At 40.9% G+C, this 25,446-nt stretch overlaps 1 protein-coding gene across 1 annotated transcript in view; it reads left to right on the top strand.

Annotated features, from left to right (window-relative positions):
• The window catches only part of NMUR1 (neuromedin U receptor 1), a 118,129-nt gene extending 109,688 nt beyond the window's left edge, over positions 1-8,441 (top strand). Inside the window, exon 3 of the mRNA XM_063441100.1 lies at positions 7,671-8,441. Within this exon, the coding sequence (XP_063297170.1) occupies positions 7,671-8,062 (392 nt within the window). The 3' untranslated portion in view covers positions 8,063-8,441. The remainder of the gene's footprint in view (positions 1-7,670) is intronic.
• The last annotated feature ends 17,005 nt before the right edge of the window (positions 8,442-25,446 follow it).

A 25,446-nucleotide genomic window follows, 5' to 3' on the forward strand; every position in this document is an offset into this window, starting at 1 on the left:
ACAGTATCCAATGTGAACCTCACACAGAAGCTGGCAGGCAGGTACCTGCAATTACATTACACAGGAAAAAAAAAAAAAAAAAAAAGCAGCCTGATGTTATAGCCCTAAAAAGGGCTTTTTGGGGTGCTGTCCTTACAGCAGAGATCAGATGAGTCCTTCCGGATTGTAGTGGACACTGAATACCCTAGCCTAGCTATCAATTTCCCTATCTAATCAGCAGCAGCTAAACTTTCCCTCCTCTCACTAAGCATGCATCTTCCGAATGAATCGAAAATGGATGCTGGGAGGGAGGTTGGAGGGTGTGGAAGGGAGGGAGTGCTGCTGATTGGCTGGAATGTGTCTGCTGACCGAGAGGCACAGGGTCAAAGTTTGCCCAATGATGACGAATAGGGGGCGGATCGAACTGCGCATGTGTCCGTCCGCCGCGGTGAACGCGAACACGCTAAGTTCGCCGTGAACTGTTCGCCGGCGGACAGTTCGGTACATCACTAGTCTTGACAATGGCCATAAGTAGTCTAGTTTAATGGAGTGCTTTTGGTGTATAGATCATGCTCCTGCAGTCTTATTGCTCAATTATCTGCTATTTAGGAGTAAAGTCAAATTGTGTCACATTGTGTATAAAGCCCTAGACACACCTCCCTGCATGTGACTTACACAGCCTTCCTAAACACTTCCTGTAAAGAGTATTTTAATCTTTACACTTCCTTTACTGCAAATTTGGTTAAATTTAACATTTCTTATCTTCTGCTCTATTAATAGCTTGCTAGACCCTACATGAGCCTCCTGTATGTAATTAAAGTTCAAACCACAGAGCAGTCACAAACACTGGCCAAAGTTAGCGTTCATATTTGTTTTTGTGTGAAAAAAGCAAAAAACTAATATTTAACAGTGTTTGTGACTAAGTGGCTACTAAGAAAGACTGGACATACCCCACTTGCAATACCTTGGGTTGTCTACTTTTGCAAATGGTATGCCATCATGGGGGTAATTCTCATTCCTGGGCTACCATATGCTCTCAAAGTCAACATAACCAATCTGGCAAATTTCAAAGTCAAAAAAATGAAATGCAAGCCTTATATGAGACTCTCTAACTTTCAAAAACACCATAAAACCTGTACATGAGGGGTACTGTTATTCTCGGGAGACTTCACTAAACACAACTATTAGTGTTTTAAACCTGTAAAACATATTACAACAATAATATAGTCCATAAAAGTGCCGTTCGTTTGTAAAAAAAATGCAAAAAACTTCACTTTTACTTAAAATATCATCGTTGTAATACAGTTTGAAACACTAATATTTGAGTTCAACGAAGTCTCCCGAGTAAAACAGTACTCCCTATGTACAGGTTTTATGGTGTCTTGGAGAGTTACAGGGTCAAATATAGTGCTTGCGAATTAAATTCTCTGCACTTTCTCCCTGTGTTATCAGGCATGCCAATCAAATTGTAATTAATCAAATCACATAATTATGTTAAAAGATTACTTAAATATACATGTAGAATTTTAATATATATGCATTTATAGGTATTTAAATTCTACGTGTATACTAATGTAATCTTTTATGTAATTATATGTATTTGTCTATATATATATATTTGCGGTTATTTGTATTTTATATATAGATAGATATATCTATATATATATCTATCTATATCCCTGCTACCTCTTGTCTCAAATCCCCATGGTTTCCTTTAGATTGTAAGCTCACGGGCCATCTAGCCAAGCACTTTGTATAAAAGTGCTCCAATGGCTAGATATCAGCTTACGGGCAGGGCTCTCTTACCTCTTGTATTTGTATGTGTATATTGTACGTTTCTCCACTAATTGTACAGCGCTGCGGAATCTGTGTGCGCTTTATACATAGCAATAATAAATAAATAAATAAATATATAGAATGTCATTCTAAGTTTTTTTTGTTACCAATATATATTTATATATATATATATATATATATATATATATATATATATATATATTAATAAAAAAATACAGTTAGAATGAAATTACATATGAATATATAAAATGTATATAAAATTTAGTTTCAATATATTTTATTATTTTATTATTTTATTTATTTATTATTTTAATTATACATGTATATCTCAATTAAAACCGAATACAGGGTGGTCGTCGTTCGTATGTCGACCACGAGGCGGCGGCCATTTTAAACCATGCGAAAGACCAGCAGTGTTCGGCATTGATTTCATGGAACTGAAAACGGACACTTTTCAACCGAATACCGCTGAAGCCATCAACCTCCCTTCTCGATCGACAGAAGTGCACGAACACCGGCCGTTCGGGAGGTTTAAAGGCACGAATGGACTTACCCCAGATAGCCTTCCCATGGAGTCAATCGCATACCGAAGAACTGTAATAGACTTTGACTCCATGGCGATTGAACTATGCGTATGGGATCTGAGCGCTATTCGCCAATTATATACACTCAGATCCAGGCTATCTGGGGATATGTGATACGTATGGATAGCGTTCGACAAATGCAAAGTTATATATTTTATTGTGTTTTTATGTGTTGAATGTAAAATGGCGATTTGCCTCTGTCCTGGGGATAATTGAATTACTTCTTGATTATCTCCAGGGCAGAGGGGAGGAAACCGGGATGCATTGTGGGAATATTTTGTGCCTGTATGTCCAAAAGTGCCATATGTCTGTCTGCCATTACAGTCTCCCATTTGGTCGCCTAGGGGAGTGTCCACCAAGTGGGAGACCTGCATAAATATGGGCGGGTAGCCCACAGTAAAGCCAGTTTTTGTTTTACCCTCAATGCGGAGCTTGGTCTCGTTATTGGAGGGGGGGGATTTATTACTGACGACTAGAGACTGCTGGATGGAATTATTAGACGCTTGGGAGTTATTTGCGTGCTGTTGCTATTAACGATTCGGGAGTTTGGAGTTTGTGAAGTGGACTGTCCGTACGGACCCCGTTCGGGAGTTTACAGCGTTCCCTTGCTTGCGGTTCGTATGGTTATACTGGATATACATGCAGCCTGGGTTATGACGGACGGGGAGTATTCACTAAACGGTGATTTGTACAGTTCATGCTGAGGGTACCGTAACAATATACATATATTATATATATATATATATATATATATATATATATATAGAAGGTAGAATTGACAGCACTCCAAGGACTTCTTCATAAAAAATAACTTTTATTGTTCCAAAATAAAATATCAACGTTTCAGTCTAGCGATTCTAGACTTTCATCAGGACATATTACACATGCATACAGCTCCTCCTTAAGTACCCTCACTAAGCAATCAATAAACTCACCCCTCCTGGGTCTGGACCTCCCCTCCGAGCATCCCGGATCATTTTCGCGCCGAAAATGTCGGGCGCTATCTGATGATGTCATCGTGCGTCTTTACGCATGCGTCATGACGCTTGCGTCACGGCGCTCGCGTTACTGCGCATGTGTCATTTCTGGAGCCAGTCGTTTACACTGGGTTACCATGGGGATCAGATACCAACAAACAACTAAGGGCATAAGTTACACTCAAACCTCAAACAACTCCATAGATTCTGACAATTCGTATCTATGTTACTTACTGCATTCAAATTAAAAACAAATTTATACTAATGGCCAGAGATTTAAACAGTCCAAGCCTAATGTATCCAAACCAGATTTGCTTAAAGGGACTATGGCATATATTATGACTATTGGACCGCATCAATTGAACAGAGCTGTCCCAGTTGACTGCTCAAAACCAACCAACTCCTTTCTTAGGTCCACCTAAACGTCCTATCTGCAGTACATATCCCGTACCACTCTATAGCCACAATATATTACAAATTTACATATTTACATATTTACAGAATCACAGATTTCCAAGTTTCATATTTCATATAACCACATAAATCTCGGCTAGTCATGCCTATTGTCTTAGTCTCCAAGGATCACCTCTCCATAAGCTGATCAAGAATCCTAACAAATATGTCAGTTGGAAACTATTGTTGAGCCTCCATCAAGTTACTCATGCCTCCGAAATACGAACCCCGGGGTTACACTTAATGAATGAAAAAATCTTAGGGTCATCCTATATCAAGCAACCGTAGAAGAACAACACCTTTCTATCTAGACGGTGAAACCCAGAGCCATTCCCTCTGATGCATTCTGTATTCCAACATACATTTCCTATGTGGACCTACATCTTCTAGGAACAAACTCATATTCAAGGGTATATCAAAAATAAGGGTACCATGCATGTGGTTCTCAGTCACCCACCCAAGACCATCTACATTTTCTATGTACGGTCCATGGGTCCTTCATCGATAGCTTGCGGGACTCGCAACATTAGACCCCCAACACATGTTTTACTCGTCCATCATCGGGGTGTTACTCAGTCGGCCTGTCCCCAAGGGTGGGCCTATGGGTATGTTAGCCCCCCATCTGGAGTCAGTGCAAAACTGTCAAAACTCAGATGTCTGTGGAGACCACCAGGTTGGTCAGAGAAAGACTGATAGCGAGTATTTCTCATTAAGACCTTTGGGTGTAGTTGTTTCCAAAGTCCTAATCCAATATATTTCTCTCTGTAGGAGCATCTTCTTTCTATCGCCTCCTCGTCTTGGTGGTGGTACTTGGTCAATCGCCATCAGTTTAAGGGTTGTAAGGGCATGTCCAGCTTCCAAGAAATGTTTCGCCACGGGCAGTTCGGAGCCATTGTCCCGGTATGCTACCCTGATGCTTGACCGGTGGTTTCTAATGCGTTCCCTTTCTATATATACACACACACACATTTATTTTATTTCTTAACATGTTGAATGATTTTTTTTTATTCTTCCCACCAGAAGGGGGACTGTCTGACATTTCAGACAGTCCCCCTGCTGGCAGGTCAACAGCCAGCTATAGGGGGCCATGTGATCGCTCTTTGAGAGCGATCACAGGGCCCTCGGGGGCCTCATTTGCCGGGGGAGAGCTGCCTGGGCTGTCAGGCAGCCCTCCAGAAGAGGATTGCGGCGGAGGTGAGTACGCCGGACCTCCTGGGGCTTAAGCCGTTACGGCGTTCTATGCCGCCGCAACGGCTTTAAAGCCCTTTTAATGCGGGACGACATAGAATGCCGTAACGGCGTTAAGGGGTTAATGTAGTGGTTCTGGGCAAACAGAGTCTGTCCCTGCAGCCTGAGCAGTGTAGGTGCTGCCTAAGCCACCTCTAGTGTTTTTCACTTGGACAGTCACTGGATGGGCTTTCTGGGTTTGGTTCTGCAAAGATTGCAGGATCAACATTAAGCATTTGCATGCTCTACATGGAGATGCTGAACACTCCCCATAGAAATGCAATGAATCAATGGATCTCTATGAGGAGATTCTGTTTGGCGCAGTGAAGCAATTTGTGCTCATGCACACTAGCCTCATGAAGCTCCCCTTTAATCAACTCACACACACACTGCACTATAGTGTGACTTTCACATTACCAATACTGTGAGGGGGCAGGGCTGCTGGCATCTGATGGGTCCCTCTATGTGTACCAATCCTCTTGAAATTGGTTTGACACAGATCCAGGAGATGACATCAGAACCATAATGACTTTACTGGACTGTAGTAGTTATGGTACTTACTCTGCTCATTTAAATAGATTGATTTTAAAAAGAGTTTTATTCACATATGAAAGTTTAACGCTTTTCAAATTTATTCTGTTTACAAAGTATTAGAGTAAGCATGTTAATCTATTGGTATTAAGGATACTACCAACAACAAATTGGCATTTCTTAACTATGAAGGGATTTGTGTCATAGATTCTATGTATAAGTTAACGTATTCCCCTTTACCACTGCCTTTCCCTTCTCCTTCTTGATTGCTGAGATTCCTTCTTAATAATTTCAGTCATTTTCCAATCCCAGTTGTATTCCTTTCTGTCATTGATCATTTTCTCTCCAACTCCAGCCTTTACTTATAGCTTAATTTCCTTTTTCCTATCAGCTCCTCAATGCTATTAAATTCTGTCAATACTGTTTAAAGTATCATTAGGAGTATCTAAGCATCTTTGTGCTATGATCAGAAAACACATTTACCGTCATTTAGATAAGTGTTTTCACTGCACCAGTTACATATTCCTTTAACCCCTTTCCAACACAACATATACTGCATTTAAAAAAAAAAAATTGTCATTATGTAATGATGTATGTAATAAGCATTTACAAAAAGGCTTATGGCAATTTATGTCCCCCCATCCTCCCCAGCAGTGTAAGGGTTAAGATATCCCTACTGTACTACCCGATTCGAGGGCTGATCTCCCATGGTGTGGTGCCTATAGTGTTGAATTGAATCAATGCATCTTTATGGGGAAAGTTCAGTGTGTCCATTCAGAGCGTGGAGGCGCTGACCATCTGATCTAGGAAGCACCTCTAGTGGCAATTTAAGGAGTGACTTCTAGAAGTGTTTCCAGGCTGTAATATAAATACGGCTGTTTCTCTGAAATGGCAGTATTTACATTAAAAAGCCTGCAGGAACAGGCTATACTCACCAGAACAGCTACAATAAGCTGTAGTTGTTCTGGTGACTATAGTGTCCTTTTAAGTTGTTATGTAGGTGGGTATGTTCCCCTAAGGAGGGAATTTTAAATCATCCAAAAAGAAATCTGACTATGTATCTTAAGAGGATGCTTGAAAATAATATAAGCCATACAGATTTCACATAGAATACATGGCTGGATATAATGAAGTTTGTTAACTTGAGTTGGTAAAGTGAATCAAGGTCATTTTGAGCAAGCCAAGGTAAGAAGATATTTAGAATTCTGGGAAACTCTGAAATGACAATCAAAGCTGGTGATGTTCTGGAAATGTCAATAAATCAAGCAGACATCATATCTGCTAAAATTAGGATGCAGGTATCATATAGCTTACAGCAGACGTAGGGACCATTGCAAAGGCCATGACCCATAGGATGTACTGGCTATGCAAAGCCTGGAGAGATACAAGAATACTAGATTGCTGATTGATATTATTTTCAGATATTCTCTCCACAGTCAATAGCTCACAGGAGCAACACTCAGAGAAAAAGGATAAAATAATATAAATTTTTTGACTTGTTATTAACGTGTATGTGTCTAGCTAGCCAAATTTATGAGAATTCTTTGTGTTCCATTTTTTCTCTTTTTTAAGAAATTGTATTATTTTACTACATATGTCACAATTTACATATATTTGTAAATATAGTGAATGTGAAAATTCTGCTTCTTTTGAGGACTATTTGTATGCTTAACCACCACTACTGCACTCTGTTCGACACAGAGTACTGTGTCATGTGGTGTAGCATGGAAGTCTGTGACTTAATAGTACCTTTTATTAAACTCATTTACGCAGGAGTTTACAAGAATCATGTTTTATTTACTTTATAGGTTTTTCTAATGGTGTTTTCAAGGTTTCCCTCCACCCCCGATTTTTCTATACATAATCTATAACAGGCTTCCCCAAACTCCGGCCCTCCAGTTGTTGCTGAACTACAACTCCCATGATTCTCAGCCTATCTAGTTCATTCATGGAATCATGGGAATTTTAGTTCAGCAACATCTGGAGGGCCAGAGTTTGGGGAAGTCTGATCTATTATATGATTATTTTGTGCCTGTGTTATATCTAAATGTTAAACCGTTTGACACTTTGTATGAGATGTCTGCATGTTCTATCTTCATAAACTCTCTTTTTGTTCCTGCAGTTATCCTGGTGGTGGTTTTCGGAATCTGCTGGGCCCCCTTTCACACAGAGCGGCTATTCTGGAGCTTTATTGAAAACTGGACAAGCTATATGCATCAGGTATTCTCTTTTGTGCATGTGATCTCTGGGGTGTTATTTTACCTCAGCTCTGCCGTTAACCCCATCCTCTACAACCTCTTATCTACACGATTCCGCGAGATGTTCAAAGAAGTCATGTGCCACGGAAGAGCAAAGAGGCTGGGTTCTAGACGATCTTCTCCTAGCGTCACACGTGTGACGACACGAAGCACAGTCTCTGAGCATATACCCGAAAATGGGCTTCCTTTCAATGATGTGGATGAATCTGATGTTTATCTGGAGTGCAATAATGTGACAAAAACGTCTTTTCACTGAACGCCTTTGGAATATTATCCTACATGCAGCAATTCCTTCCGGCTGCACCAGACCACAATCTTCATTCCACTAGATACTCTGATCAAGGCCAAACTTTGTGCTTTCCCATGCTTCCATTAGTTGACAAGTACTATGGCTAAGGATACCAGGTCCACCATGTTTCCCCCGGACCATTTAGAATTTACATGGTAAATGGCAACACATTAAAAATGCTACCATGTAAGACGTAACATTCATAAGCTATAGGAGGGCTTTGGTAAATTAAACAACCATTTGGTTTGGAATTCCTCTTTGATTGCAGCATTGAAATCCTTCATGTCCAAAATTAACTCTACATACTGAACGTAGTAGGTCTTTCCATGTGCTCACTGCAAGTATACAGATGGACTACATGATGAGTTACAGATGTTGAATCTGACAACTCCACCTTCAGCTGCTGTTAGATTGTGCTCCCATAATGCTCAGCGACACAAAATAACCACTGCAGGTGCACAAAATAAGTACTATCACTTTCATTATGGAGCCAGCAGTGTAGAAGATGCTTGACGGTCCTATTTTGTCATGTTGAGACCTCTAATAAGCTCATTTAATTGGCAGATAAACATCATATTTTAAAGCTGCAGAGACTTGTTTTTGCAAACTATTTCGCAAGCAGAGTAAACAAAATTCATTATTTTTAAAAGGCAGTTTCTTCCTTCCTGAATATTAAAATGCAGGTAAAAGAACAGAACCAGCCATGCACATAAAACAAGATTGTCCTTCAAGCATCGCATAACAGTCGTATTCATTTGGCGATGTTATATATAGAAACGGTGGAATGAGGGAGGCCGTGTTAACACAAAGATTTACTGCCAATTCTTCCAAACTTCTTTTCTTGGAAGTGTTCAGTTCTGTATTATTTCTTGCTGCATTATGTCAGGAGAAGAAAATAAAGCCAGGTTGTACATTCCAGAAAGAAAGTAAAAAGGATAATTTACATGTTAAAATAATGTGGGTACCTCATTTTTATTTGCTATTCTTCTAAACACACTATATATATTCAAAGAAAATAATCTACCGCGAACCTGTACGTTCCTGAACAGTACACAAACCATTTCAAGACGCTGCATATATATGATTCAAGGTTATTTACAACATTAAATGTTAGCTAATTAAATCTGAATTGTAAAATGCAGGCTAAAATATCCAAGTGGTAACTAGAGATGACTGAATTTTTTTTCAGATCAGCTAGTTTTAGCAAAAATGTGCATTTTGGATGGTAACATTTAGAAGTTTACTGACCAGACCTGCTACAACCAAAACTATACAATTATCATGATCCAAAGCACAGGATACAATATGAATAATTGTCCCAGGTTGCTGGTGGTCGGAAATATCACAGGCAATTTATCATGGATCACTCAAGGCAGAACTAAGTTAACGGCATACTGTAGTGTTAGGAATACAAAGTTGTATTTGTAGCACTATGGCACCCCTGATCCACCCCTACCCCCCTTGCAGTCCCCCAGCACATAAAGGGTTAAAAAAAACAACCTTTATTTACTCACCTGATTTCAGCGCCTATTCCTCCTCCTCCCACGTCAGCTGATCAATGCTTTCCTATGGGGATTTTACTGACTGGATGTCCTCATGCAGAGCGTGAGGATGTCCAAGCGTCATTTAAGGTAAACTCCCTGAAATGCCTCTAGTGGCTGGCTTAATCCTGCAATGTAAACATGGCAGTTTCTCAAAAGCTGTAATGCATTATATTGCAGGACAAAGATGGATAGGGACACTGCACCCAGACCAGTTTAATGGGATGAAGTGGTCTGGGTGCCTATAGTGTCCCTTTAAGAAAGTTATACCAAGCAGTTCTTTTTCCGTTTGGGTGAAATAAAACATTGACTCATCACTGATGAGAAGAACTGTGCTGTTTAATAATTGAAACATAAGAGGATTCTCAAAAGTATTTTTTTTAAATGTATTTCATTTAACAGTTCTTATATAGTGCTCTTATCCTGAGCACTTTACAATTCAATTAAAAAATAATACTGGTAATCATACAAACCAGGGATAAAAAAAATTAGAGAAACAATATGAGAGCAGAAATTGCCTGTGAGCTTAATGTTATCTAAATTAGTATGGTTTTTGTACTTTTCAGACACTTACATGAATTCATGCTTTTGCACTTTTTTTAGAATGTAATTAAATATTGTTATTCCAAACAGGTCATATAAGGATCATATTTACTTCTCTTGAAGATTTTATTTCTGTGGGACTCATGCTTACAGACTTGTCTTTTTTCTGTGAAGGCCACCCCTCTTTTCACCACACTTGTCCAGCCTGGGGATATTCCTTGTTCAGATGAGCATATGATTTCAACTGCCGAAATCACTGAATCAGTCACAAATTAAGCAGCTAAGCTCTGGAGTTATTTTATGGTAGAGCAATGATGAGAGAAAAAAAATCAGTGATTATCAGGCTGGGAAATTAGCACTGACCAGCTTTGCCAAGCTGAAAGCCATAGCATGTAATTACACTTGGATTTTCAGCAGAACATGTTGATTTGCACTTAATGTTAAATATTTTTCTATTTAACTTGCCAATATTTTCACTCCTGAGAGATGCTGCCAAGTTCACTTTTAAAACTCCAAAAAAAGACATATTTAGTGTATGCTCCAGTTGGTAATTGTTTGATCATCTACAAGATGTCTAAGTCTTCTATTTACCAGCTTGGGGCGAATTTTGCAGCCAATGGTGAATAGACAAAAACACTCAGTGGTCTCAGCAGAATACTGTACCTTTTACAAACAGCAGGGAAATTGACTCTAGATAATAATCTAGCTACAGATCTGCTATTTATATATATATATATATATATATATATATATATATATATATATATAGAGAGAGAGAGAGAGAGAGAGAGAGAGAGAGAGAGAGAGAGAGAGAGAAGAATTTAGTCAGTTTATCCAATTAAGACATTTTGTCAATTTCCTTCAGATTTCTTGAGAACCCAAAAATAGTAAATATAAATTTAACTTCAAATAGACAATTGTATTTTTTTTTTTTTTTAGACAGACTGGATACTCTACGCAGCTTTAACAGTGTAAGTGTTTTAGTGTTACTGTGTCAGATAACATTCCGAATCAGTTCAATAAAATGTGGAAACAGGCTAATTTGCAGCTGCAAGCATTGGCATACTTTGGTAGTGGTGATCTGAGGTTAGCTGGAAAATACAAAAATAACAAATTAGCCATCTGGATTATTCACTAACGTGCGGGTATAAAGTGAATTCCAAAAGAATATTAAATTTAAGGCCAGAGTAGCCAAATTGAAAGCATACCTGACTTAGAGAATTTTTCCAGTTTGGCTAAATTGACCTTAAATTTGAAATTCCCTTTGAATTCTCACTTGAGTTATCCCTGTAAGTGTTTTTCAAACTTTTGTAAGTATATGGTGAAGTATATCATGTTACTTGTAATAGCACCTGTAATACACTAAGGATGTATTAATGAAAAATACATCTCACGCTTTGTACTTGTTCTAGGCACTTTAAAAAAAAGTGATGCTAAAAATAAATGGCGCAATTGCCCATTCATATTCATCATCATTGCAAAGACCACAGTACCATGGGGCAGTTCAGATGTCAGTGTGGGTTATTTCTCTGTCCGGTACTCAACATTTGAAAGATGGCATGAATTTATATTCCAATTCATTCACAGCTCCTTGACTAATATCAATGTAATGTATCAATATCAACCATCAATTTAGAACATAGTTATTAGAACAAGTGTCAAAGTTCTTTATTTATAGGAAACAGGATCTGCAAAACTGATATACATCAGGTTGCAGACAGGTGTATAGATGTATAATCTTTGTACATTAAACACATAATATTTGAAAAGCAGACATAATTATCTAATTACAATGTTGTTTTCGCAACCAGACAAGAGAAAGCAAAAGGAGACACAAACAGGAAAATAAAAGGAAAATTTATTATAGGGATAAAAATATTACACTCCAAGGAATATTAACGTTAAAAGCCCATACCATTTAAATTGTAATTTGAAATCATTTTGTTCGGTATTACTGTCAACATGGCTTTGTGTGTATATTGGCATGAAGATGTACTATAATATTAATTTTCATACGCAGAAACTGTATGGTGCCAACATATCTCTTGGCAAGATCTAGTGGGGCAGATAATGTCTCTACTAGTCACAATGTAAATAAACGTTATTCTCTTGATTGTTTTGTGGTTTCCTGTACATAAATAAAATAGTTTGAAATGCAGTTCTAAAGTAAAGTAGCTTTTAAAATCCACTAAAAGACAAATTCATCTGGTCATAAGGAGGCTTCTGGTCCCTTGTGGTGTCATCTCCATTTTCATTAAATGGTATGTATAAGAATGTTTTTTTACCATAAGACCAAACAATTTTAGAGGAACGACCTGAAAAATCTCAAACGTTTTTTGTCTAGAAATGGATTTGATGTTTTATTTGACATCCTTGGATTATTTATACTATTCTGTGTAAAGTGTATAATTGTTGTGATTATCAATTATTATGTACTAAAAAGCTTCCTTTCTTATTAACACATTACGACCTTCAACAGGTTGTTAATGACAGTGTGTAAAAATGTAAAATATAGTGATAGTATAACTAGAAATTCATATCTGCAGTACTGCATGTATTTTAATGCTGGCAGATAAATCTGTGTCTATACCATTCACAAATATGTACTATAATTCAGTTGGGTAACTGGCTATCTCCAAGCAGTTGTTGATGTTTTACGGGGTCTTGTAGTCTAGGTTTGCCCCGTGCTCACTTCTCATGGTAGCTTATACGTGTGAGGTTGATTTAACATTGAGTTATGTTAAGAAAGTTACTGTCAAAGACCTCTCTTACAAGTAGTGTGTGTGAAATCCAGATATTTTGGATCAATGCTAAATGGTTGAACACAGTCATCCTGAAATCCAATGACATTTATGTATTACCTTATTTGTGACTTGATAAAGAAAGCTTCTCCTAAAACGAAATATAGCCACCTATTGTAGAGGTGGACTGTCCCTTTTGATTAGTCCTATCCCCATCCTTCCACTAGAGACAAGAAGACCATAGAAGTTTCCAGGTGTGTGCAAGTATGATTGAACTCATAGACATTTGGGTGTGCTGGGTGTGACTTGGCTAAATAGCTTGGTCATTCACAATTATGTGAAGGAGGTCTGGCCAGCCATGTTTCCAGTATTCTCAGTCCATTCCTGACACGATAGCCATAATTGAAGTTAAGGACCAGACACTATGTTGATTTTGTCATACAGACTTGACCAATCAAACCAAGAGAGAGGGTGTTTATAAAAAAATAATTTACGAGGGTTAGCAGAAACCATCACAAATCAAGGTAGCGTCAATATTTTAAGCAGATTATAAAACAGCAGTATAAACCCTATATTTCGTGTGGTTTTGAATGCCATATATTAGATTACGTTTTGAACATTCTTGATATATGCTTCTAAACTACATATCATTTATCAAAATGTAAATGTTTACTGTGAATACAAATATCTGTAATTTCCTTCTCTATATGCAAGCGTTATGCACTTGCTATATGCATGCTCTTATTCCTGGCCACCTCTAAAGAAACAGGTGAGTGAGTCACAAATTGCACCACTCACTCACTAACATTTTTAGCCCTTCTCTTTTCTCTTATCTTTTCCCTACATGTTTTATCTGAACACTGCCATCTGCCTTTCCACCTGGAAAATATTAAGGCACTTCTTTACACACTGAAGGACTGAAGGTGTGGAATTTGTGTGTGAAACATTTGAGTAGGTGGCTAGCTGCACATTCAGGCTTTTAAACAAACAAAAAAAAAATTGCCATGGTTGATGGGCTAGAGTTCCCTTCTGGTGTGTTTCATGTGTCTATAGGTGCTATAGAAGTGGACTGTCTGCTCTGGGTTGAGAGCCAGTGGGCCATCAATTGCCCAATCTTTCTCTGATGTTTGTTTTCCTCAAGGCAATTTAAAATGGCACAGTGGCAACTACTGCAATAATCCATTGCTGTAACCATAAAAATTCAAGGGTAATGCTGTCCCACACTGGAGGATAGGTTCTGGTTGTGGGCTGAAGGTGTATAATGACATTACATTCCAGGTGAAAGAGGTCAGTAGGTCACCAATCCCCCCTCATCACTTTTTTATTAACAAAAAAGCTAACAATTTAAATTTACATTCTGCTTCGAGTGTGTGTTGTAAAAACTCCACTATATATGCACATATTACACGGCGCACATCTACTCATCCAGCCATTGTAAATCCGCTCCTACCAGTCAACAGTTAACCACAAACTAAAACAAAATCACACATAAACACATGCCATGCACAACTAAATCGGAGAGATCGATATTCAATACTATTATTCACTCAAACATACACAAAATTAAAAAAAAACTCTGAACACAAGTCAAACAGAAACAGCCTACACTTGCAGACAAAAGAATAGAACAGAGTGACTTGACCAGCTATCTGATAACCAACTTTATTCCACTAGAAAAAAAACATTCATCAGGATCTCAGGAAGAAGAAAAATACCGAAGATAATGATGAGTTGATGACGAGTTGAGAAGGCCTGACCAATGTACTGACCCAAGTCTACATTTGCTGCTGCTTCTGTGGCTGCTGCTGCTCAATAGCATGTATTTATCTTCCTGTGTCTTCTGTCCTTTTAAAAAACATGTGTTAATTTATTTATTTATTTATTTATTTTTTTATTTTAGCTGTTACTTCATTAGAAGCAGAATGGGAGTTAACCCCTTAAGGACCAAACTTCTGGAATAAAAGGGAATCATGACATGTCACACATGTCATGTGTCCTTAAGGGGTTAAAGGGACACTATAGTCACCTGAACAACTTTAGCTTAATATAGCAGTTTTGGTGTATAGAACATGCGCCTTCAGCCTCACTGCTCAATCCTCTGCCATTTAGGAGGTAAATCCATTTGTTTATGAACCCTAGTCACACCTCCCTGCATGTGACTTGCACAGCCTTCCATAAACACTTCCTGTAAAGAGAGCCCTATTTAGGCTTTCTTTATTTCAAGTTCTGTTTAATTAAGATTTTCTTATCCCCTGCTATGTTAATAGCTTGCTAGACCCTGCAAGAGCCTTCTGTATGTGATTAAAGTTCTATTTAGAGATGGAGATAAAATTATCTAAGGTAAATTACATCTGTGTGAAAGTGAAACCATTTTTTTTTTCATGCAGGCTCTGTCAATCATAGCCAGTGGAGGTGTGGATAGGGCTGCATAAACAGGAACAAAGTGATTTAACTCCTAAATGACAGTGAATTGAGCAGTGAAATTGCAGGGGAATGATCTATACACTAAAACTGCTTTATTTAGCTAAAGTAATTTAGGTGACTATAGTGTTCCTTTAATGTATTGGACTGCAGCATATAGGCTAGGCCAGTGATGGTGAACATATTTGAGCCTGAGTACCCAAACCGCAATACAAACCAACTCTTTTTCCCTCAAAGTGCCAACACGGCAATTAAACACGCCAATTAAGCACACTGACACTCACAGATACACAGACACTCACAGATACACACATACTCACAGATACACAGACACTCACAGATACACAGACACCCTTAGTGCTATCCCTTCCCCTTCTGTCCTTAGTTCTCTCCCTTCCCCTCCTGTCCTTAAGAAAGGCGCAACGACAGCGCAGAAACGCCATTGAGTTTTTACCGTGACCACATGGTCATTATTTAGTTTAGGCATCCTGTTTGCTGTATTCAATAGTAGGAGAGGTTCTGGCTGTATATTAGGATTTAGGATCTCTAGTTTGCTCCTCTTTAGGCTCTCCCTTTCGCTATCTTAGCCTTTATAGTATCTTTGGTTATACTTAGAAATTGGGTTTACTAATTAGGGCAGTGACTATTTCACAAAACTTTTAGCATCCTAAACTATCGAGCCTCCCTGGCGATTTCTATAGTAGTCCTCCTATTACTTTCAGTTTCCACTTGACATCATTTGATCATAGGATGATGATTCTCCTGTACTTATACCCCATTATTTTTAATAAGGGCGATATAGATTATACCCAATAGATCTTTCATTACCAACATACATTCACTGAGGGGTCTCTCTGGGATTTATAGCATTACGGACTATTTTTCCGACGAATTTGGCCGCAGACAAATGCATACTACCGTTCTTGATTCTGGCTATACCCCCATTCTACTATTGATCTCGATAGCTATTTACTTATTTAGTTATCTATTCTAATGGGTTATATCTATTTATATTCACCATTAACTCTTGAGGTGACTTTAGTACAGTGATTCAGCTCCTCTCCTCTTTACACTAACAGCTACTTTGGTTACTGAGACATTGTTACAAATTATATGACTACATTTTTACATTGTCTGTCCCAGAAACCTACTTAGTAGCTATATTGAAAGGGTGTACTCAGTGGCGTACTAAGGGGGGGTAGGGGGGTGCGGTCCGCCCCGGGTGCCACCAGTTAGGGGGGAGCCACCAGGTAAGGGGGTGCCTCCAGGCCTTGTTACTCTGTGAGCTGTGTGGCTGCACAGGGCGCCGGGAGCCACACAGCTCACACACGCAGGGGCTGGGAATTCAGCAGTACAGTGTACTGCATGGAGAATTGGGGCTACAGCCAGCCTCCATTTGCTGCCTTTCTCTGCAGCACACTGAGAGGAAGCAGGAAGGAGGCCCTGCTTCCCCAACTCCAACACATCAGGGACTCACTGACTCCACTCCTCCACCAGTAAGTAAGTAAGAGAGAGAGAGAGAGAGTGTGTGTGTGAAACTGCTTGTGACTGTCTGTGTGTGTGAATCCCTGCCTTTGACTGCCTGTGACTGTGTGTGTGAATGTCTGCCTGTGACTGTGTCTGTGAATGTCTGCCTGTGACTATCTGTGACTGTGTGTGAATGTCTGCCTGTGGCTATCTGTGACTGTGTGTGAATGTCTGCCTGTGGCTATCTGTGACTCTGTGTGTGAATGTCTGCCTGTGGCTGTCTACCTGTGACTGCGTCTGTGACTGTCTGCCTGTGCCTGTGTGTGTGAATGTCTGCCTGTGACAGTTTACCTGGGACTGAGTGTGACTGTCTGCCTGTGACTGTGCATGAGACTGACTTTTGGTGACTGTGTGTGTGACTGTCTGCCTGTGCCTGTATGTATGAATGTCTGCCTGTGATTGTCTACCTGGGACTGTCTGCATGTCACTGAGTGTGTGTGACTGTGTGCTGCCTGTAACTATGTTACAGTCTGCCTGTAATTGTGTGACTGTGTGTGTGTGACTGTCTGCCTGTAGCTGTGTGTGTGTGACTGTCGGTCTGTAACTGTGTGTGTTACTGTCTGCCTGCAGCTGTGCGTTTGACAGTGTGCAAGTGACTATGTGTTTGGTACGGTGTGCATGTGGCTGTATTTGACAGTATATGCGTATAACTGTGTACATCTGACTGTATCTGACTGTCTTCGCCCTGCAGTGAGTCGGCACATAACATCATCCAAGCATCGGCGTCATATTACAGGATGTGCAAGGGACGTGTGCATGAAGAGCGCAGAGATCCCAGAAGCAACCACTGACTACCAGGGACTGAGATACAGATATACACACACAGACATACACCTATTGTGTTATTGTGTGTGTATATAAATGTGTATGTGTTTGGTACATAACTCCCTTATTTGGTGTCCTTAAATATTGCAATCCCACATAAGGATAACAAATAAGGGCGTTATCTACTAAACAACTGAAATTAGGAAAAGGTTTTTTTTTTTAAATTGATCTTTTAGCTGTTTAGTTGATAATTCTCTAAATTGGTGTCCTTATGTGAGATTTCCATATTTAAAGATATCAAATTAGGGTTCTGTTTAGCAGATAGCTTCCTTATCCTTATTTGGTGTCCCTAAATATGGCAATCCCACATAAGCAGAGCAAATAAGGGAGTTATCTGATAAACAAAGATCGACGTTAAGAGGTGTCAGCTAGCCCACGAACAAGAAATCTGGGTGGCTAATGTGAATTATATTCAAATTTGTTGACTGATGCCAACGTGCACTGCATGCTGCCAATGGCAGCACATTACCCCATCCCTTAGTGAAATGTTTTAGTGCCCCCCCCCCAGTTTGGATTGTGGTATCTTACCCCCTATATATTGTTCCTATGTGTCTATGTATCTGCATGTGTGTCAGTGTGTATTTAGGTGTGTGTATGTGTATATGTGCATACATCTCAGAATCTCGCCAACACTACACACAAATACAGCAATGCATTTCAACGTCACCATTATATATAACCACACCACTGCCTTCAAAAACCACACTACATAAAAATGCATGCCTGCATTCAAACGCCAACACCACATACAGACACACATCCTACATCCTACATACATTCAAAAAATGTGTAGCTATTGGGACACCGCAGTGGAAGGTACCCGGACGGAATTTCTTTTCACAAAAGGCAATCCCCAACTTGTACTCGATTGTGCAAAAGGAAGTCATGGCATGTCTGGCACACAGTGTTGGGGCAAGGGTCCATCTGACCACTGATACCTGGTCTGCAAAGCATGGTCAGGGCAGGTATATCACCTACACTGCGCATTGGGTAAACCTGCTGACGGCTGACAAGCAAGGAATGCGTGGCATTGCAGAGGAGTTGGTGACACCGCCACGAATTGCAGGCAGTCCTGCTGCCACCTCCTCTACTCCTCCTACTCCATCCTCTTCCATAACCTCCTCGGCTGAGTCCTCTTGTGCCGCTGCTTCTTGCTCCACATCAACGGCACCCCCCCAGCTCCCCAGGTACTATTCCACATCCCGGATACGGCAGTGTCACGCCATCTTGGGTTTGACTTGCTTGAAAGCAGAGAGTCACACCGGACAAGCACTCCTGTTCGCCCTGAACGCACAGGTGGAAAAGTGGCTGACTCCGCAGCAACTGGATATCGGCAAAGTGGTGTGTGACAACGGAAAAAATTTGATAGCGGCATTGAAGTTGGGCAAGTTGACACATGTGCCGTGCATGGCACATGTGTGTAATCTGATCGTACAACGCTTTGTGCATAAGTACACAGGCTTACAGGATGTCCTGAAGCAGGCCAGGAAGGTGTGTGGCCATTTCAGGCGTTCCTACACGGCCATGGCTCACTTTGCCGATATCCAGCGGCGAAACAACATGCCAGTGAGGCGCTTGATTTGCGACAGCCCTACACGTTGGAATTCAACACTCCTAATGTTCGACCGCCTGCTCCAACAAGAAAAAGCTGTTAATGAATATTTGTATGACCGGGGTGCTAGGACAGCCTCTGGGGAGCTGGGAATTTTTTTGCCACGTTACTGGACGCTCATGCGCAATGCCTGTAGGCTCATGCGTCCTTTTGAGGAGGTGACAAACCTAGTCAGTCGCAACGAAGGCACCATCAGCGACATCATACCATTTGTTTTCTTCATGGAGCGTGCCCTGCGAAGAGTGCTGGATCAGGCTGCATCGCTTGCTGGACCTGCGGCAACGCTGGAAGAGGATTGTGAGGAAGAGGAGTCAGAGGAGGATTGTAGCTTTGAGGAGGAGGAGGAGGAGCAAGACCAAACACAACAGGCATCCCAGGGTGCTCGTTGTCACCTATCTGGTACCCGTGGTGTTGTACGTGGCTGGGGGGAAGAACATACCTTCAATGACATCAGTGAGGAGGAGGAACGGGAAATGAGTAGCTCGGCATCCAACCTTGTGCAAATGGGGTCTTTCATGCTGTCCTGCCTGTTGAGGGACCCTCGTATAAAAAGGCTGAAGGAGAACGACCTGTACTGGGTGTCCACGCTACTAGACCCCCGGTATAAGCAGAAAGTGGCGGAAATGTTACCGAATTACAACAAGTCGGAAAGGATGCAGCATTTGCAAAATAAATTAAAAAGTATGCTTTACACAGCGTATAAGGGTGATGTCACAGCGCAACGGGAATCTAACAGGGGGAGAGGTGGAAGTCATCCTCCTCCTCCCACGACCACGCCGGCAAGGACAGGACGCTTTAAAGACGTGCTGTTGATGGAGGACATGCGGACCTTTTTAAGTCCTATGCATCGCCACAGCCCTTCGGGATCCACCCTCAGAGAGCGACTCGACCGACAGGTAGCAGACTACCTCGCCTTAACTGCAGATATCGACATTCTGAGGAGCGATGAACCCCTTGACTACTGGGTGTGCAGGCTTGACCTGTGGCCTGAGCTATCCCAATTTGCGATAGAACTTCTGGCCTGCCCCGCTTCAAGTGTCCTGTCAGAAAGGACCTTCAGTGCAGCAGGAGGTATTGTCACTGAGAAGAGAAGTCGCCTAGGTCAAAAAAGTCTAGATTACCTCACCTTTATTAAGATGAATGAGGGATGGATCCCGAAGGGACTGACACTGGGCGATACATTCGCTTAAAAAAGGCCTGATGAGATGAGCTGCCTTGGGCTAAAAATGGTCCACTGCTGTATTTTAGCTCTGAATGACGTTTGACTTGCGTGACTTATCCGCCACCAACTAGGGTTCAAGCCGCCATGTTTTAGGGCACTTTCTGCCTGTGAAACAAACATCAATTTTTCTGGCCGCTGCTACAGCAGCGGCTGCAACAATACCAAATTTTTCAGGCATGTGTACATGCCTAATTTTTAGCCCCACTGGTGCAAGTGGACTGATTACAATTACAGGGCCTCTAAAGAGTCCTGTATTGTTATTTGTCGTCACTACCTTCCCGCGTCGGGAAGATTTCTTGCACAGGGCGCCCAAAGGCCTAAGGCTGGCCCTGCGCATGGGTCAGTGGCTCTGCACCAGACTTCCCTCCAATTGATCAAAGTTAAAGGATTTCAAGTGGACTGATTACAATTACAGGGCCTCTAAAGAGTCCTGTATTGTTATTTGTCGTCACTACCTTCCCGTGTCGGGAAGATTTCTTGCACAGGGCGCCCAAAGGCCTAAGGCTGGCCCTGCGCATGGGTCAGTGGCTCTGCACCAGACTTCCCTCCAATTGATCAAAGTTAAAGGATTTCAAGTGGACTGATTACAATTACAGGGCCTCTAAAGAGTCCTGTATTGTTATTTGTCGTCACTACCTTCCCGCGTCGGGAGTGGGTCATTTGCGCCCCTGCTGCCTTCCTTGCATGTGGTAGCTGTTTGTCAGGGATTTGTCAATCCATATCTGCCAAGTGACCCTATGTAGGGGTAACAGTCCCTATTCTGCTCTGTGTCAGTGTGTATCATGGTCTCTGTGGACAGGGAACAGTCTCTATTCTGCTCTGTGTCAGTGTGTATCAGGGGTTTTGAGGACAGGTGTCAATCCATATCTGCCAAGTGACCCTATGTATATCTGCTGTCAGTACACAGGAAAAGTTTAAATATTTCTTGTTCTACGTTCTCTGCAACTCCACGCACCGACTCATCCAATACGTGAAGATCTGGGGTTTCTCTGACTCTCCTCAGTAGTGTATCAAACAGAGTCTGCTCTGTGGTAACACGGACATCTTCAGGACATAACTCAACTATTTGCAGATAGGCAGTCTGCAGCTTCTCTTTTTCACCTGTTCTCTTCTTTCTCTTATGCGTATTCTTGTCTATATGCAGGTGGTCTCTTGCCTTTCTTTTAACCAATTCGTTCCTTCCATATGGTTTCAAAAGATCTCTGGCATCATTACTTTCAACGCAAATAACGTCATCATAGTTAGTCTCCTCATTATTCACCGGGAAGAGAGTGTTTGCACTGACTACCCACAGCATGCTCTTGCCATTGCCTACTCCACCTTCAACGACAGGGTGCAAGTCCCAAGGAGAAGGATCATTCACTTTATTATCTGTCTTTATTTCACAAGTAGTGCCTGGAACATCCTCATGGGTCACAAGATGTAAATCTGGACTAATGTCAACCCCAGGGTCTGGAAAATCTAAAGAGTCCTGTATTGTTATTTGTCGTCACTACCTTCCCGCGTCGGGAGTGGGTCATTTGCGCCCCTGCTGCCTTCCTTGCATGTGGTAGCTGTTTGTCAGGGATTTGTCAATCCATATCTGCCAAGTGACCCTATGTAGGGGGAACAGTCTCTATTCTGCTCTGTGTCAGTGTGTATCAGGGATCATTAGGATAGGTGTCAATCCATATCTGCCAAGTGACCCTATGTAGGGGGAACAGTCTCTATTCTGCTCTGTGTCAGTGTGTATCATGGTCTCTGTGGACGGTGAACAGTCTCTATTCTGCTCTGTGTCAGTGTGTATCATGGTCTCTGTGGACAGGGAACAGTCTCTATTCTGCTCTGTGTCAGTGTGTATCAGGGGTTTTGAGGACAGGTGTCAATCCATATCTGCCAAGTGACCCTATGTAGGGGGAACAGTCTCTATTCTGCTCTGTGTCAGTGTGTATCAGGGATCATTAGGATAGGTGTCAATCCATATCTGCCAAGTGACCCTATGTAGGGGGAACAGTCCCTATTCTGCTCTGTGTCAGTGTGTATCAGGGGTTTTGAGGACAGGTGTCAATCCATATCTGCCAAGTGACCCTATGTAGGGGGAACAGTCTCTATTCTGCTCTGTGTCAGTGTGTATCAGGGGTTTTGAGGACAGGTGTCAATCCATATCTGCCAAGTGACCCTATGTAGGGGGAACAGTCCCTATTCTGCTCTGTGTCAGTGTGTATCAGGGGTTTTGAAGACAGGTGTCAATCCATATCTGCCAAGTGACCCTATGTAGGGGGAACAGTCTCTATTCTGCTCTGTGTCAGTGTGTATCAGGGCTGGGCTTTGAGGACAGGTGTCAATGTTAGGTGATTTCTGCCCTTTATGGATTAAAAGCAGACTCTGCATCAACTGTGCAATTTTCCATGGTAGATTTGCCATGGATCCCCCTCTGGCATGCCACAGTCCAGGTGTTAGTCCCCTTGAAACAACTTTTCCATCACTATTGTGGCCAGAAAGAGTCCCTGTTGTTTTTAAAATTCGCCTGCCCATTGAAGTCAATGGCGGTTCGCGAACATTTGCGGAAGTTCGCGTTCGCCGTTCGCGAACCGAAAATTCCGGGTTCGCGACAACACTACACGTAATGTGTCCCCTAATTTTAAAACTTTGGCCTGTCACTGTACTATTAAAATTCAGAGTCTTCTTCGAGACTTTTTCACAACTTTTACAAGCACCACATGTAAAAAAGCCCTAATTTTGTTGGATCGGTTGGGCATGGTTCTTAAAAGTGCTAGGTGCTAAGATGTTCTTAAAATTCCTGCCTTTTTTAAAGATGACTTGTGGGGCTCGAGGAAGTTCGGTCTTTAAAAATTCAACTTCCAATAACAGAGGCCAATGTTTATTTAAAATATTTTTAATTTTCTTCGCATGGGTGTTATACTGAGTATTAAAAGAAGAGCGAGCAGGTTTATTAGATAAAAAGTCATCCCTTTTGGAATTATGCGCCTTCGTAATTTCCTTATTGATAAAATTTTCGGTATAACCTTTTTCTAAAAATTTATCTTTAAGGATTTGCGCTTGATCTAAAAAATTGTGCTGGTCTGTGCAATTCCTCCGCAGTCGAGAAAATTGGTCTGCGGGGAACGCTTTTTAGCCAAGAAGGGTGGTGACCACTTTCTGTATTGATAAAACCGTTGGCATCTGTAGGTTTAAAAAAGGTTTTGGTTTTGATCCTGAGATCCTCAATAAAAATAGTAAGATCTAAAAAATTGATCTCTTTTCGACTCATGGTGGGAGTAAAAATCAGAGAAAATTGATTGGTATTAATATAAGTGAAAAAGTTTTCCAAAGATAAAACATCGCCTCTCCAAATGATTAAAATGTCATCTATATATCTTCTCCACAGCACCAAGCTCGCGCCGAATGGGTTGTTGTTCCAAATAAAAAGATTTTCCCCAAAATCTAAAAAAATATTCGCATAACTCGGCGCGAACTTGGTGCCCATGGCTGTTCCTTTAAGTTGCAAATAAAAATCCTCATTAAAAAGAAAAAAATTATGAGTAAGGATAAAATTGATACTTTCAAGTAAAAATTGACATAATTCAGCTGAGAGTTCTGAATCGGTTCCAAGAGCTTGTTTGACTGCTAGTAGACCCAACTGATGTTCGATTATGGTGTAAAGGGACGTAACATCCACCGTCGCCCAAATATAGCCGTCTTTCCACTCCAGACTTTCTAATTCTTGAATCAAGCTTTTGGTGTCCTTTACATAAGACTTTGCCCTTTGGGCATATTTTTGTAAATGAAAGTCTATGAACTCTGATAGCTTTGACGTTACTGAATTGATCCCACTAATAATGGGTCTCCCTGGAGGGTGGGTGGCTGATTTGTGGACTTTAGGGAGAAAATAAAACGTGGGGATTCTGGGAGCCTTTAGAAGCAAATATGAAATTTTTTTATTATCAATAATCTCTTTCTCTTTGCCAGAATTTAACAAATTCTCTAGTTCTTTGTTAAAAAGAGAATTAGGATTATAATTCAGTTTCTGGTAGGTAGAAATGTCGTTTAAGATTCTATTGGATTCGTCCAGATAAAAATTAATTGGCATCACCACAATACCCCCTCCCTTATCAGCACTTTTGATAATAATGTCTTTGCGATTCTTGATGTATTTTAAGATAGCGTTTTCTTGTTTGGTCAAATTAAATTCCTTCAATTTGTAGTCTAATCCTTTCAAATCTTTAAGGACCATTTTATTAAAAGCCTCTAACTGATGACCCTTTTCATTGGGGAAGAAATAAGATTTGGGTTTAAATCTCGAATATTTATTCAATATTTATTCAAGATAGAAATGTGTCAGAACACACAGTGCATTGCAGTTTGCTACGTATAGGGCTGTGTAGCTGCATACTAGTAAGAGTGCCTACCACTGAAAGTGCCTTCAATAGGGACATGAACCTCAGAAGTGGACCATTTAACAATGGAAGAAGGTTTTCTGGTCTGATGAATCACATTTTCTTTTAGGTCAGGTGGATGGCCAGGTGCGTGTGCATCATTTACCTTGGGAATAGATGGCTGAGGGATACACTATAGGAAGAACTCAGGCCCGCAGAGTCAGAGTAAAGCTCTGGTCAATGTTCTGGTGTAAATCGTTGGGACCTGGCATTTGTGTGCATCTTACTTTGACATGTACCACCTACCTAGAGATTGCTGCAGACCACATACACACCTTCATGGCAGTGGTGTTCCCTGATGGTAGTTGTCAAAAACGCACTCTACTTCAAGAGTGTGTGACGTAGTTGTGGTAGTTAAAGGGTTAATGTTCACTATTTGTCTGCACTAGACCGGAAATAATGATAAAATCCCCCTTAAAACCACCCACACTTAAGCATAAATATTACTATCTTAACGCTGCCACCACCAAGACAATTTATAAATGGGGTGCCTTGGTCCCCCAG

The sequence above is a fragment of the Pelobates fuscus genome, chromosome 2, assembly GCF_036172605.1.
Source record: "Pelobates fuscus isolate aPelFus1 chromosome 2, aPelFus1.pri, whole genome shotgun sequence".
Taxonomy (NCBI): Eukaryota; Metazoa; Chordata; class Amphibia; order Anura; family Pelobatidae; genus Pelobates; species Pelobates fuscus.